General features: G+C 42.8%; 1 protein-coding gene across 1 annotated transcript in view; it reads left to right on the top strand.

Annotated features, from left to right (window-relative positions):
• Nucleotides 1–4,595: 4,595 nt before the first annotated feature.
• BEND7 (BEN domain containing 7) overlaps nt 4,596–16,562 on the top strand; it is a 46,391-nt gene continuing 34,424 nt past the window's right edge. Inside the window, exons 1-2 of the mRNA XM_054287546.1 lie at nt 4,596–4,832; nt 8,613–8,696. Of these exons, the coding sequence (XP_054143521.1) occupies nt 4,772–4,832; nt 8,613–8,696 (145 nt within the window). The 5' untranslated portion in view covers nt 4,596–4,771. The remainder of the gene's footprint in view (nt 4,833–8,612; nt 8,697–16,562) is intronic.

Below are 16,562 nucleotides of genomic sequence, written 5' to 3'. Positions count from 1 at the left end.
TAAGGCCAAAATTAGTTCAGCCATGGTTTCTCCATGTTGCAGAGAAGCAGAGGATGTCCATGTGGACAGATCTCTTTTACTCTCCCACATCCTCTTTCATAAAAAAGAGCATTGTTGAGACCTTTTCTTCTTCACCCTTCAACCACATCTGTTTCTTAGACACCTTTTTCTCCTCTCCATTCCCAGAATTCAAATCCAAACACTGATTTGTCCTAAGGATGACTTAATATCCAACTATCCCACAAGTATTGGATCAGAGTGGGTGACCATCAAGCATTGACTCTTACAACACAGTGCCCTTCCTTGCTACCTTAGTCCAAGCTGTACATAAATTCAAAAAGGAGGGGGAAGGTCCAATCTTACAGTCAAAAGGGGGTTTGCATTCTGATATGGAAATGTTTAGAAGGTTTGCATTCTGATATGGAAATGTCCAGAGGGTTTGTGACTGCACACACAAAGAACACTTTGTACATAGATTCAGTTATATTCTTTATTGTTGAAACAGTTCTGGAATGTTTTGGTCTCCCTGAGCTGGCAAACAGATGAAAACATTGGTCTGTCCTGTAATTTTTTTCTTTAAATTTTATATGAGAAAGATTAACAAGCAGCAGGATGGACAAGAAGGCATTTCAAAACTGTGTTCCAAAAGAAAAAGGGACATGAAATGTTAATACCGTGACTCAAATGGTACAGGGAAAACTTAAGGAGGATTGGTTAACAAGTTAAACTGCACTCCTGACTTCAGAATTCTTCAGGACATCCAGACACCTTCCTCTCTGAGTCCTTGGATATGGCAGCCTGAGAGCCTGCTGAAAGGGAAGGTTTGTAGTGAGACAGCAGAGCACAACGTGGCCTATTGTCAGCTTTGGGGCTAAGCACTGCCCACACATGTCATATGACCTCAAAACCACCACTGGAAACTCTACTACAGCTTATAAAATCCTCAGTGCCAATCCTTACACATAACTAACCAAAATAGCTCACCTATTAACCTGTCACCTGCACAGCTCCTGGCGTCCAATTTACCTCTTCACCCTTCTCTTGCTCCCTAACACCACACAGAACCTCATCAGGCTCCAGGATGAGTGCTAATCATGGTGCTATTAATGTGACAGTCAGCAGCCTCTTCCCACTTCACACAGCCTCACATGAATTCCTTGACATTAAACTAAGCCTCAGATCAAATCACTCACTGAGTTTATGAGACTTTCTCCACTATAATTTTTCCAACTGAAAAGCTGAAGTGGTTCTTAGTACACTTATTTAATGCTCCTCAGCTCTAGGACTCTTTAGGCATCTTTGTCCTATACCTACTATATCCCACCTACCTATCCTACTTCTGAATAATAAAATATTATCAGGAACTAGACTCACCTGGAAACAAAAAGTCTGGGACATCCTGTGTGAAGAGCACTGCTGCTGTTAATATTGAAATATTACTAAATTAATTATATTTAATCAGTTAGCTCATGATCTGAAATGAAAAAGAAAAGTATTTTGCACACCAGAAAAATTACTATCAGTTAGAATGGGGAAGGGATATTTTGAAAGTAACTTGAAGCATAATAACTAAGAAATCATCAGAGATGATCATGCTGACTTGGGACAAGTTGCAAGACAAAGCCCTTATTTAGCTGGCTAATTTCATGGCATTTTGAAAAACACATTTCTCATTTAATTTGAGGAAATACTTTTAAACCATTCATGAATAGATACAAAATGCTCAAATTTTTCATATTTTCACCAGAAAAAAAAAAGACCTATGGGTTCTTAATACGTAATAATAACAACATGATACTGAGACAGAAACTGAAATAAAAGATGAAATTAAAAGCTGTCTGCCCCCAGAGCCAGTGTGCACTTTATCCTGTCACTTGGCTGCCACAGTGATGCAGGCAGTGACTATCTAGGGTGACACAAGGCAGCCATTCTAGTGGGATAAAGAGGACTTTCATCTCTGCATTTCTCCAGCTGGAATAATGCAATGGTGGCCTGTGACAAATGAGCAGATGATCCCAGCCCAGTTTTAGGATGCCCACCCCAAAATGCCCAACAACAGACTCACAGCTCCCTGTACGTGGGAGCCTTTGGGTTTGGGGAGTTTTTTCTCAGTCCCAGCTGAGAAGCACCAGCAGTGCAGGACAGAAAGCTGCTTCCAGCTACAGGATCCTCCTCCATGTTGTATGGATAACTACAAGACTTTGACCTAAAGTCACCTTGTCCTAGTTTCTAATTCACTTTTATGCAGATGAGATGGCAGGATTGGGGCTGTGGTATCCACACTGGCTCCTACTTTCAGAAATGAAAGCTGCAAAGATTTATTCATCTGAGTGACCATAATTAGGCTAGCTTGCAGGATCAGGCTTATTCTGCATGAAACTCTAACTCACAAAAAGGAAAATCAGAAATATCAGTGGAAAAGGGGATGTGCTAACTCTTGGAAAACATTACTGGAAACTGCATTGCCCAGGCTGAAATGTCATTTAAAGCCACGAGTGCCCCTTTAAGCAAAATATCAGCACAGGGAAGGAAGAACTAAAAGCAGTAAGAGAGCAGCTGATAAAACATTGCCATCACATTTTCATAAATTATATCCCAGAATGTTTCACAAAATTGAGTAACAGAGGAAAATAGAAAAGATTTTTGTAGCACATTCCTTTGGCAAATGCAGGATAAAGCTCATCATGTGAGCTGAACTGTAAATGAGGGCCTTATGCTTTATAAAAATTCTCCTATTGTCCCAGGAAGGATGAGAGTCAAACAGCTTCAGCATTTAAGTCCTGTAAATAAAGTTAGTTAGCAGACAGGAATCAGCAGACTGTTTGGGGAGGGAAAAAAAAAAAAGAGAAAATACACTTTTTGTAGGAAAAATTTAGGCACACTGCTGCTGCATTTCAGACCCGACTTCATTACACTGTACCAGAGATTAACTGGACCCACAAAATCCAGCAAACAGCATATGACATCCATCTACCTTTGCTGCTTCAGCATCCTCCCAAAAATATATAATGCAGGATTTTAAATAGTACGTTAGCCCAGTTTCCTTTCATAAAGTCTTACAGAGAAGTTTAGGAAAATTCCAAAAGTAGCATACTGATTGCCTCTGGGATTTTCCACTTAGCAATTTAATAGAAAATTACACCCCTACCCAATCTGTGAGGTTTCCATAACCTCCCTCGTGAATTTAATTTTGCAGCATATAATAAATTTTACCATTAGGCATATTTTCTGATATTGCTTCACCATTAAGGCTATTTCCCAATTTTTCTTTTTAGAACTACGTATACCCTCTGTGTGGTGTCTGGATGGCACCTTGCACTGAAGAATTCAGGTCTGACTATGTCCATGCACACAGTTAGGATACAAATTGCTACTGTTAGTATTCAATTTGCTTCCCTCCTGTTCATTTTATATCATTATTCCAAGTGATAGGGTCGGTCAATATTACTGGAGCTAACGGGATTCTCCTGGGTACTCTGAGGAGACCAAGGCAAGATCTGCATTTGCATCTGTTCAAGTAGGCGTATGCAAGTATCACACAGTCTTCTCCTTGTCACAACACAGTCTGACTACATGTAAAACACAAGATGATGATCGGAGCTGTGTTTGCAGTTATCAGCAGTCATAACTGTAAACGCCTGGGTCCTTTCTCTACAGGCAACAGGCAAAAGCACTCTCGGCTGTAAAAAAAACCAAAAACACTCCACCCTCAGTGAATTTAGCACAGTGAGCAAACTGGAAGTGTGGCTGAAGGCGTCAAGTGGTGAATAAATCAAAGCACTAATTTCAGCTGTGTTTGGGCCAGCCGTATGGCTGCAGTGACCTCACGGTGACCGTCGGGAGGGCTGCCAGACGCCCTAAATCTCGCTCCTCTGGAGAGCCGAGACTCTCTTCCTCTCGCTAAGGCGATCCAGTTTTTGGCCAAGGGACTCCCTTCCTCTCGCTAAGGCGATCCAGGTTTTGGCCGAGGGACTCCCTTCCTCTCGCTAAGGCGATCCAGGTTTTGGCCGAGGGACTCCCTTCCTCTCGCTAAGGCGATCCAGGTTTGGCAGAGCTCAGCCCAGCTGGCGGCTCGGCGCTCTTCTCCAGGCCTCGGTCCATGACACCAGCGGACACATCGCTGCGATAATCCCTGTAAAACACGGCAACAAACAGGTGTTGCCATCGGTTCCTGAGGTTTACCCACTTCCGCACGCCAACTTCAACCCCCTCCCCGCCGGCCCTGGCCCGGTCCGGTTAAACACGAGGAGTTCCCCCCGCCGAGCCCCTGAGGGGAGCCGCGGGCAGCACCGCGGTGCCGAGCGGGCAGCGCCGGTGCCCGTGTGCGAGACGCGCGGCGGGAGGGGGACACAAAATGGCGCTGCCCCTCAGCCCCTCGCCCTCAGCCCGCGGCGGGGCCGAGTGGCGGCGGGCCGGCCCCGGGGTGGCGGCGGCTCCCGGCCGGCGGAACCGCCGCCTTCCTTCCCCCAGCAGGTGGCACCGGGGTCCCGGCGCCGGCGGCGAAGCCATTGCGGGCCGCCCTTCGCCGCCGGGCCGCGGCCGCGCAGCCGGCGGGGGGGAAGGCGGCGGCATCGCCCCCGCGGGGCTCCCCCCGCCGCACCCCGCTTTTCCTCAAAGTTCGGGGCGGGAGCGGGGGGGAGACCGGAGCCAACTTGTCCCGGATCCCTTTATTCGCCGCCGGAGCCGCCGTCTCTCCCAACCCCCGCGTGTATTGCTGATCGGAGGGACGGAGCTCGGTCCTGTGTCCGCCCCGCTCCTTCCTGTCCGCACCATGGAGTTCGCCCAGAGGAAGAGGAGCAGGAAATCCCAAAGCTTTAAACTGGTCAACGAAGGTAAGGCGGGGGCGGCCGGGCTTTGTTCGCTGGCCGGGGGCAGCCCCGACTTTTGCCCCGGGGGGAGCGGGGCGTTATGAAACGCCGGCGCCCCCGGGCCGCCGCTCCCTCCCGGCTCTGTTATTGAACTCCGCAATCCTCCGCCTGAACTCCCCGAAACCATTGCACGCCTATCTTTTTTTTTTTTTTTTTTTTTAATTTTATTTCTTTCTCCCCCTTCCCGTTTCCTCTTTCTTTTTTTAATTATTTTTTTGCATGTGTGTTACGTGTTGTTGCAAAACCACCACCTCAAGCCTCCCCACCACCACCTCAGGTGGACGTGTTATTTTTTTCCAAGCAGAGAACCTTGCACAAAATAAAGTTGGATCGTGTTTAGTGGTGAATCCTGCTTGGGCGGGGGGGAGGAAGAAAAAATCGGGAAGCGAGCAAAAAATAATGACACTTGAGCAGCGACAGAGCTCCTTAGCATTCAACTCTTGTGGATTTATTGTATTTGGGGTGGTTTTGTTCCTCTCCTCGTCTGTGTACATCCTTGTATTTCAAAGAAAAGCTGAATCGAGATCGCTTTATTAAAAATCCACGCAGGTAATTAATTGTACGTGGGCAGGGGAGAGCCGCTGGCGTGTAACTTGTTCGCTCGGGGTGTGTTTGCTTTTGGAAAAGAGGATATTTTAAAAGGGATCGTGAGGGGAGAAATATTTGAATTCATGTCGGGCAAGAAGCACAGCTCTGTGTTTCAGTCTTCTTGTTGTTGTTTTCTTTAATTAAAGGGGAAAAAAGATAGAGCCGCTGGTAGGCATTTTCACAGGTGGACTTCCCAGCCCTAGGGATTTATTTTGGTTGGGCATTTATCCCTTCTCTAGCCGATGAGATGTTTTTGCCCTGATGGAATTGATTCGAGATCGTTTCTCCTTTTGTGTTCTCAAGTATTGGACGGGAATATCTCCATGAAACGCTGTGTGTGTCCTGCATGCCAAGTTCAAGGCAGGTGACTGCTTGGGTGTAATGTCACGCTGGTGAAAAGGGGGACACACACACGAGTGTCAAGACTTGCTGTCTGAGGAGTGCTCTGCAAAAATTACATTTGAAATGAAGAAATTCAAAGATGGAAATAAACTCACTTGGTGGGAGTAGTAAATAATGACTGGTGTATCGTGGTAGGGGAGTCTGGGGCATCGCACATGGTCCCTGTTAAAACTAAAGGGGCAGGGACTTGCCAGACGTGTCTGAAATGCATTGGAGGTCTGTATCCATTAGCAAACCCATCAAGGGTGTAATTTTACAGAGAACGAGTTTGCTTTGTGGGCTTTTGGTACTGAACATGCTCCTAACTTGGAGGCAGAGTTAGTGCATGACTGGGCTGGAGCATGGAGGCGGTGAAAGCAAAATGGAAAAACAAAGCTGAAATTTTGCTTTTTTTTTCTTTCCGTCCTAACGGGCCTGTAAAAAGAGTATTTGCCAAAAATAGGTTACTATTATGCTAATCTCAGTTGCCACTTCTTACAGGTTTAGATATGCCTCAGTGTATGAGACAATCTATTTAACCTTATTTTAATAGGTAAATCCAGTTATGATGGTACGTTATTAATAATATTTTATCTGTGGTCTCTTTTTGCATGTAGAGAATCAAATACAAAGGTACACTAAAAGCATATGCTAGAGAGAAAATTATATCTTTTTGCTTTGAGAATGGAGGAGATAAAAATCAGGTTTTGTATGTGAGTCTGCACTCTCATACTCTTTTCTATCACAGTTGATTAGAAAGATAATTATGTATAAATAGTTGTCTCTTGTAATTGGCTTTTGCCTCTTGCAGGAGTTACTCTGTAATGTCACAGGTTAGTGTTTACTGTTGTGAAATTGATACAGTTTTCCAGTGCCTGGACTGGAAAACTGTATCATCCAAGGCAGAAGAATGAAACCAAAGAGAAAAGGCTATGCTGTATGAATTGGTTGGTAACACACCATCTGCTATTGATGTGTGCCCATACAATGTTTATTCTGTCCCAAAAATTATTTTGAGCACCTTATCACAATTATCAATAGTGACCAAACCAAGAAAAAGTCCATTGCTGTGCTAAACCACAGTCACCTCTGAGGTGAAATGTGGTGACTTTAAGGCAGCAGCTGCAGACCAGAAGAATATTGTGCCCAGCTGGATGTACAGGGAAGTGCTAGAGAAGAAACTGGGTGTAATCTGTATATCTAAGGACCATGAGTCCCTAAGTCATTTAAGTCCTAGTTTCCACTTACTTTCTTCCACAGATCTTGAATGTCCTTGAGAGGATGAAGGTGCAGAGTGTGGCAGGTAGACCCTGCCTGGCTGTGGCCATCAGGTGCCCACCAAGCCACTTCATCACACCCTCTGCTCCACAGGACAGCTGGTGATCCTGGAAGGCAGCACAAACCCTGCCAGTTTAGTCCCATAAAAGAAGCTTTTACTTCCTCTATGTCATAGCTCAGACCTCACCTTTACCCATTTCATAGGCTGGGTGTGCTCGGGAAGCAGAGGAATCCTTTGTGTAGCACCTCATCCCTGACCTCTCCAGTTCTGTGGTGTGTTCTGGGTTGTTTCCCCCTCATTTTCTTTCCAGGCATTTCTCATTCCATAGAATTGCTGTGTTAGGCTCAGTTTTAGTTTACATACTGGGTTGTTCCTCCTCCTGTGCCTTTGAGACAGTTGTGCTGTACAAATAAACACACCTAAGAAAAAAGTGACTTCCAGGAGCCTTTTCCAGTCCTGTGCCTGTTTGGCCAGAGGTGCTGGTGTGCTGCTTGTGGAAGGAGCTGCTTCTGCTGCCCTCCACTTGTGTTGCACCTTTTTAAGTGAATCCTCCCAAAGTCCCTTCTATGAGTTAATCTCTGCCTCACTTTTTGTGAGGCAAGCAAACATAAAACCAGTTTCAGGAGGGAGTAACTGAGAGCGTTGGGAACTGGGAGGGCATGGAAGGAGTGAGGTGGGGAGGTGGCTCTTTCAAGACACTGAATATATTGTTCAGTCTTGAGTGATTTGCTGAAGGACAGAGTGTGTGCCAGTGTCAGAGGCAGAAATAGCATCCACGAGAGCTGCCTTGAGTGACTTTTTTTTTACTTGGACTTACTATTTCTCTCTGTGTAAACAAAGCTCTGGTTTTGGTGAACACCTGCCCGGTGCTATAACAGAGACCTTCACAGTAAAATATTCTTTTATTTAAAATAGAAACTCAGTGGTGATTTTTTTTTAATATCTTGTAACATATGAGATGCCAGTGCTAATTCTTCAAGTCATTACAGGCATTAATTTCTAGAGGTGAATATCCTAAGGTGTCACTGATCCTCCTTTCTTCAGAACTGGGAGGCCAGTGACATCAGTATGAGTCAAGCTGAGCAATAGAGCCCTGGTGTACATTGCTGATTCCTTACTGAGGTGAAGTTTGAAAGTTTGCCTTGGTCTCTGGGAAGGTAAAGTTTTCATTATAAATCTGCTTTCCTTCTGTAAAGCAAGAAGCCAGATAATTGGCATCTGGTGGGATAATTTGCTGTGAAAATGAACACAGTAATTTAGGGCAGGCGTAGCTATTCCCTAAAATCTGTGAAATATTTGAGCTGAGTCTCTCCAGTGTGAGCAAAGGTTTTTAGGAGGTGCTGATACAGAGCACATTTTCTGTGGTTAATTTGATGTACATGAAATAAACTGCAGATATATTGATAAATTGTGTTGTAAAACTGTAGCAATGTGTTCAGTGTTCATTTTTTCCAGATCACTTGAATTCTAATTTTTTTTATCGTTTTTCATTCCAGATTACCATCATGAGATATATAAGATCTCTGACTACAGCAATGATGTTAATGGGGAGACCAAAGAAACACAACCAGTTTTTTTAGGTATGTGCTTGTGTTGATTAATTTTCAGGCAACATTGCGTGGCCATTTGCAATTAGGGAGGAAAAAACCTCTGTGCAAGCACAGAAAGTGCCTGCCATTGTTTAATATGACATTCTCTTCAAGACCCTTTTATTCTATGAATTGCCAATATATCCTTTATTAACACTGCTAAAAGTTGTAATTTCAGACATAAATGTTTATTAGTGTCTACACACAGTGCTAATTATCACTCACTCAGAGAGCCAGATGCTGACTCTGCAGTTTTGCAGCTCTGTGCTCACCCCATTTACATTGCATATTCCCTGGCATGCTTCACTGGCAATAGTTTGTGTAATTGGGGTATTACATCTTTGACATCTGGATAACAGAAATTCAATTTCCAGGAAGCTGCTATTTGTTTGGTTTTGCTTCTGCCTTGGGTGGGATAGAGGATTAATGTGCTGTCTTAATGTAATGTCCTTTCACCTCTGGAGCTTGCCTGCTAATCCTGGCATGGCAAAATTAAATTAAATCAACAGTTTAAAATGTGTAAAGAAAATACAGAAGTAATATAGAGTCTGCAGCATGATATGTATTACAGCACATCAGTGACTGTCTATCAGTGAACCTTTACCTTTCTTGTGTGCTTTTTATCCTCTATAACTCCTCAGCTGCAGAGTGCTTCTTCCTTTCCTGCTTCTATCCCCTTCCAGTTGCATCCAGAGCCTCACCTGGATAAAGCCCCTCTTGGCAGGCTAAATTCAGAGAAGGAGGGGCCAGTTTTTTGAGCTGTATAAAGCAAGCTTGTGAACACTCTGGTCAGGCTTTGGAGAAAGCAGATGCCATTGCACCAAGAAACTTGGGAATATCTGCCTCTCCTTTTCAGCACCAGGAGCCAAACCATTTTTGTGGGGTGATTTAAGGTTTCTGGAGCCTGTGTGTGTTGCCCCCTGGAGCCAGCAAGTAGCAATGAAATGTGGGAATTGGCACCTGAAGTTATTCTGCATGCAAAATGCCTTTGTCTCCTAAATTCATAGTGCTACATCCTCTTCTAGAGGTCAGAAGCAAATGGGAGAAAATAGGAGGATGTGTTAAACCAGGGGTTGGAGCTGCCTTAAATTCCCTTCTCATATTTTCACCATTTGAGCAAGTGTTTCTTCCCTACTCTCATTCCCAAGGAGAAGCAAAGGCCACTGCTGTGCTTTGTGTTTGGATTTCATGTTCTGGAAACACTTTTGGTGAAGTCTGATAAACCTGATGGAGTGAGCTCCACCACAAGTTTACTTTTTCTTCCAACTCTTAAGTCATGAGAAGTCATTCTAGCAAGAATTAGGCATCAGCCAGGGTGCTCTAAGAATGTGCAGAAGTCTGTGCTTTGACATTTGTGCTGCAAGTCAGACCCACTGATCTTGATTTTGGCTTGGTTTTGTTGCCCTTAGGTTTGTTTGGGTTTTTCTTTTTTAGTAAGTCCAGCTTTTCATTGTGACTGAAAGTGTTCTGGCATTTAAGTGCCTCAAGTTCAGCTATTTCAAGAGTCAGTCAGAATTTAACCTTTAAGAATGTGAATCCTATCAAGGATCTTCCTTATCAGGTACAGTCAGGGTGTAATCACTGCTTCACTTGATTTCACTGCTTTGTGCCAAAATTTATCTGTGGAAGATGTTTATTCCAACTTGGTGATTTAGAGTCAAGTTTGTTCTCCAGTTTAAGTGATCCATGGGATCAGCAGCTGAAACCTCAATGTGATGCAGCCTTTAGTATGGAATGGATGCTGTGATACAGCATTGAAACTGTTACCTTTAGGGAAGGTAAAATGTTGGTGGCAGTCTAAATGAGTGAAACTTTATGATGAATGGGATTTGGAAATTGAGCATGTTAACTCAAAACTGCTGTTGAGAAGAGGGGAGCTGGTAGGGTAAATGAGTAAATCACAAGAATCCAGTTTGTTTAATTTACAAATAAAATAAGGATGAGATGTCAAGAAGGACCTGATGAACCTAGATGGTCTTTTTTGTACCAGCATAGATGGGCACAATTGGAGAAAATTGGAGAAAGCTTCAGTGCAATTAAAGGAACATGGTACTGGATATGAGCTCTATGCTGCAATGGTGTAGAGTCCAAGTGCTGTCTGAATAGAGCTTGGGAAGTTTTCTCATGTAGTGCAGTGCTGGGAGTGGGGATGGGGTGGCTTGTCCTCTCCCCCAGTCCTTTGTTCTGATAAGATGATGAACAAGAAGTCACATCTTTCAAATGAAGGACATGCTAACCACAGGCTTTACAAGATTCCAAGGGAATGTGGAATATCACTGCTGTATTTTGTGGATGAGGACTGGCATGTCTTTTGTTTTGAAGGAAATGGCTTAATTATCTGGTACCAGGACAGGCTGCTCAGCCTGAGAAGGAGGAGGCAGCCCAGAGTGAAATGCTTAAACCTCAAACATGGGTGAAATTTAAAACAGACCTGACTTCCATTTTTCCAGTAAAGTCATAGGGGTGCTAGCCCAGACTTGGTATTACAAGCCCTTGAAGGGACCATGTACACTTGTGTCTTGTGGACAGTGATGATTAAACTTACACAGTCTATTAAAAAAAAATCTTTTGCATACACCATATAGTTTTTTTTCAGTCTTAATATTTTTATTACCAACACCAAAAAGTGGAAATACAGTATACTTCCAGACTGAGTGTTTTTACAATGCTTTCAACTTGAAATTCAGGCTCTATGTTTGAAAGGTTAATGCAGAAAACTAATTATATTATCCTGGTAATCAAATGTGTGATGAGACATTTGTCTGTGTAATTAACAGTGAAGAACTTTTATAGTTTCATAAAATTGCATGCTATGCACAGTGTGCTTGGAGCATTTGTTTTGAAGAGATGTCCAAAACAGAGATGTTTATGACTGATATAAAGTGGAACTGAAATGTGCTGTAATGCAGGTGTCTGTGCATTTTACAGCATTTCCCATTGTTGGAATGGAAGGCAGCAGATTAATAACTTCTCTGTGTCATGGTAAAAATAAATAATGTGTTCTTGGAGCAGGGGAGCAACGCATAAGTTACTCACTAATTTCAAGAATTTATTCTGTCCCAGAAATTATATCCTTTGCAATTTATTCACAGAGAAAAAGTTGACTTAACAAGTAACTTCACAGACTTGTGTTACTGTTAATAGGATTATATCCCAAGTCTGGTTGTTGCAGTAGTGGCTTCTGTAATTAAGACTGCATAGAAGTTTATTTTATGTATCTGTGTTCTCTAATGATCTAACTTGGTAAAGTATTTCCCTTTGGGGCTAAAGCAGGGTCTTGGATATTTCCAAGAACAGGGGGAAGTTGATGTGTATCTATTATTACTTTTTTAATTATATGACCCCATTAATATATACTTTTATTGAATAGTTGCTCACTTGTCCTTTCCCAAGTGATTTAGCTGGCGCAGTGTGGCATGAAAGTGTGTAACTTGGGTTTTTGTAGCTTCTCCAGTTGGGTGTTTTGAAACTGTTTCACCAGGCTCTTCCAAAGATTTGCTTTGTTTGTGGTGGGAGTGGTGGCTGGGCCTCCTGGTGTGACCCAGTTTCCAGGGAAATAACCCCCAAAGCCTGGATGGTCTCAGGTCTGATCCTGGGTTTGATTCTGCAAATTTCTTTGCTCACATTGGTGTTTATGGGGCTTAATAACTTTTGTCTCATGACAGGCAGGGCTATCAAACCATGTGTTTCTGTGCTTGCTTTGTAAGAGGTGTGATTTGAGGGTGATCCAGTTTTCCTGCATATCTAATTCTAGTGCTTTGTGTGGTGACATGAACATAGCAAAGTGCTTTGAGGTGATGTTTTAGAGCATTGCTAAGATGCCTCAACTCAGACAGCTTCAATATCCCCACGTGTTAATTCAGCAGAGTCAAATTCTCCAGCTTGTAACTCATGCTGCTTGTGTGACCCTCTGACATGGCTTATGCCCTCCCTACTGACTTGGGGTTTAGGTTTTTAATTTGCCAAGGATGTTGTTACCTAAGTGTAGAATCTTGTATGCTGGCAGAGACCTGGGATCACTTTTTTGGGAAATGAGTGCTTACCCCATCAGTTTAGTTCATGGATGTCTGATTCCAGTTATGCACAGAGAAGCCACAGTGAGATTCCACGTGATTGAGGAGACCTTTGCTCTGATAAGGAATCATGCACATGGATCCTCTCTTTTCCCCATGCTGACCTCTGCAACTTTCTCTTTCAGGACAACTTGTGGTACAAGATGACCAAAAAATAGCTAGATTTTTGAAAATTAGGATTTGATGTGGGTGTAGTTCTTGCTGAGAAGGGATGCTGAGCTTCCCTCCAGGATAACTGTCTCTGATGGAAATACCTGAACACTGTGTAGCATTCCAAAAGGTGTTTGGGTGAGTTCAGCCTGGCTCAGCAGTGGAGATGTGTGCCCTGTGTACACTTGCTTCCTGATTCCTTGAGCTGAATCAGCCCTTTACAGTGTTCAAACACAGCAGGCGAGTTTTGCTGGCCCCCTTCCAGGGAGGGCAGCATTCAAATGGCATCTAATAAATTGCAGTTTAATATGCTTAATTATATAACCCTTTGCACTTACTTATTATTTTTTTTGTTGAGCTTTCACACCATATGCTTCAACTTCCACTTTTTCTCACCTCTGAAGCTTTGTTTCCACACAAACCAGGCTCCTGTTGTCAGCTCACATGTGCTTGTCTGGCTGCCTGTCACTGCCATTCCTACCCTTGCAACAGCTCCACCAATTTCAGCTTTGTTGGACACAAACTGATATAAAAGTAACTTCAGTAAGAAGCCTGATCTAGGAAAAATCCCTGTTTGTATGTTCAACAAAGGAAAAAATTCCTTAGGTGTTTCATCTGTCTGAAAAACATAAAATTAAACTATAATTAATAGAAAATCTATATTTTCAAAGTTAACTCATGAATATTTCCCAAATATATGAGAAACATAAATATTAAAAAGGAAGGAATTGCAAAATACTGGACAAAGAGATCATGATGGTTTTCTGAATCAAAGGAAGGAAATCTCAGATACAGACATTTGTCCAGCTTTAATTCTGTTCACCCATTTATACACTTTAAAACACACACATTAATACAGACATGGTTGCCACTTCTGTGGCACTGGGATAAAATTAATGCTTGAACATATCAATATGGTCACATACAATTTTATAATAGTTTGCAGTGCTATGATAATATTTGATAAACTGTTCAGGGAAAGTATAACAAGGTGTTGGTAGGCAGTGTGATATATTAAGTTTAATAAACATAGTAGTAAAAAGATGGACAGGCATATAGGAGCAAAGAGTGTAATAAATAAATTATAATTAGTGTGTTGTTAACTGGAGTTGTTTACAGGTCTGTTGCTTCAGACAGCTGCACACTTAGCACGTGGGTGCTGCTGCAGCCTGGAACAGTTTTCTGGTTTCCATTTGTTCCTTTGTCATTTTAAACATTCTTGCATCTTTTGGAGCAGGAAGTTTTTATGTCCTGTAGACTTCCAGTAAGGAAATAGATTGAAATTAATTTTGAGGAAATTACTGTTTATGTTATGTAGCATTTATTAAAGGGGTTTGTTTTGGGGTTTTTTTGTTGTTTTTATAAGATTACAGTCAAATCACGTAGGAAAAAGAATAGGTTGTTTGTAAGGGGTCATCGTGGAAACAACTATAACAGTAGTTATTTAAAATTGTTAATAAGTTTTTGTTATGACAATTGACAGCTCTATATACAAGTTCCTAAAGAGGGCTCTAACTTGCCATGTAAGTGTCTTAGTGTTTTGCAAGTATCTTCAATGGTGTCAGATAAAACCCAGGGATTTACATGGGGTATCCAAATGGCAAATCCTGTAGGCAGCCTTTGGAGGCATCCCCATCTCCCTGGAAATGGTGATGAGCTCTGGTATGTGTACAGAGAGAGGCTGAAGGATGCACCACTCTTCTCAGGCTCAGCATCTATCTCAGAAAGCTTTGCACACACAAGTAATGCAGATTTCTATGTAATAAACTGGTTTTTCCCAGTGCTTCATTATTCTATTTAGCATTTAAAAGAAGGCTGGCTCTTCCACAGGACATACTAATTTGAGTTGTTGTGTTTTCTCTGTGCCCCATCTATTTTTTTTTTTCATTTTTAAATTACATGGTTATTATCTGTGAAAATTATCAGCAGTGGAATAACTGATAACAAAGTGCTGTCCTTGGGCTCTAGAGCTAATAGCTAAATAAGATAACCAGGGAGCAAGAAGTTAAAATCTGTTACTGGTGTTGCACCTATCTGCAGATTCAGGTGGTGTAACATCATCTGCTCTTCACTCCTGTGGGGAGGATGCTGCTGTCACTGGTCAGCTACAAACTAAAAGCTGGAAAAAGGCATGAGTGGGAGAGGAGAGATGTAAGCTTGCACTGAAGACTCAGTCAGGTTTATAGCCTGTAGGATTTTAATGTGCTTTCTTGCAAAAGGGAAGACATATCCTAAAAACAAAACAAACAAACAAAAAAAAATCCCTGAAAAAACGCTGAAAACTCAAACCCCAACAAACAAGCTTACAAAGGGTGAATCTCCATGTAAGGATCTTCCTAATCAAAAAGATAAGTTTATCTAGGGTGCAAGTTCAGGGTTTATTGTAACATAAATGTAGTGGGTTTTTCTGTCTGGAGTTCAGTATGCTCATGTCACTGTATAGGAACACTTCTATATAAAGGAACAAGGAACAGAATCAAGGCTGAATAACCTCAATTAACATTAATATTTTATGTAATTGGGGAAGGGAAATTTAATCTTTCTAACAACATGTCACCCGACCAGACACGTAGCACAGTCCCTGCACCCAGCAGAGGAGGTGGGTGGGTGGGAAGCTGTTTTGATACTCACACACATTTAACCATTGAGTACAAACCCAAATTGCCAACTTAAAACTCCCAGGGTGATGTTAAATGGCACGAGAGGAAGGGATTGCTGCAGGCTGTGGTGTGGTGGGAGCATTGGGAGCTGGGATAGGGGCAGGTGCAGCTGTGTGCAGGAGAAAGGCAGCATGCAGTCTATGGCTGTATCTCAGTAATTGGAGTCCAGTGCCACTCTGCAGCCTTTCAAGGTTGGGAACTGCAAACAGTCAACCCCTGGCTGGGTTGGGGCCAAAAAGTGTCATTTTAAAGGAGTTGGTGCTGTTACTGTTCATGAAATCATACCCACACACAGAAATCTGCAGGCAAACCAACAAAATAAATAAATACAGTGCAGAACTTCCTTGCAGAGGGTTTTTCTCACTGTGTTAGCTGGAGTGGAAATGGTGCTGGAGTGTTGCTGTATGAGGTTGGCAAATATTTTTCTAAGTTTGGACTGGAAGCTTTCTTGTGAGCCGCCCACTCTGCTCGCTGGATCGGGGTGGGCTGGAGCCAGCTGGCAGCAGCCCAGGGAACCGGTGCACCAGGTCAAGCAGGAGGTGCTGGGATCCAGCAGAGGTTGGACCACATTGCTCAGCTCCTCTCCCCTTCTGCTCATTCTCCTCCTAGAACAAAACCTCCCTGCTCTGGGTGTTCAGCACACCGGGCTTGCAGCAGTCCCAGCCACACTGAGCTTGGCCTGTGTTGGGGAGGGGTTTGCTGCTCTTTTAGCTGTCTGGTTTAGCTCCTACCTGAAGGTGCACCTAAGTTTAGGCAACTGAATGGTGCTATTGAGTTGATAAAATTGTTCACATGCCTGGAATTTAGCACAATTTCAAGTACCTTGTTGAACCAGAGACAGCACACCTTGCATCTTGGATTTTTGGAGAGTAGGTTTTTTTTCTTTTTAAGTTTCTTTTGTACAGTTGCTTTTCCAAAAATAGGTTTATTTAGGGAAGCAGGAATATAAATTGAGTAGAGGATACCAGGCATTA

This window comes from Melozone crissalis, unplaced genomic scaffold (genome assembly GCF_028551555.1).
Source record: "Melozone crissalis strain CALT ecotype California unplaced genomic scaffold, PUWL_Pcris_2 ptg000059l_1, whole genome shotgun sequence".
Lineage (NCBI taxonomy): Eukaryota > Metazoa > Chordata > Aves > Passeriformes > Passerellidae > Melozone > Melozone crissalis.
Note: the sequence above shows the minus strand (reverse complement) of the source record. Positions and strands in the feature narration are given on the sequence as shown.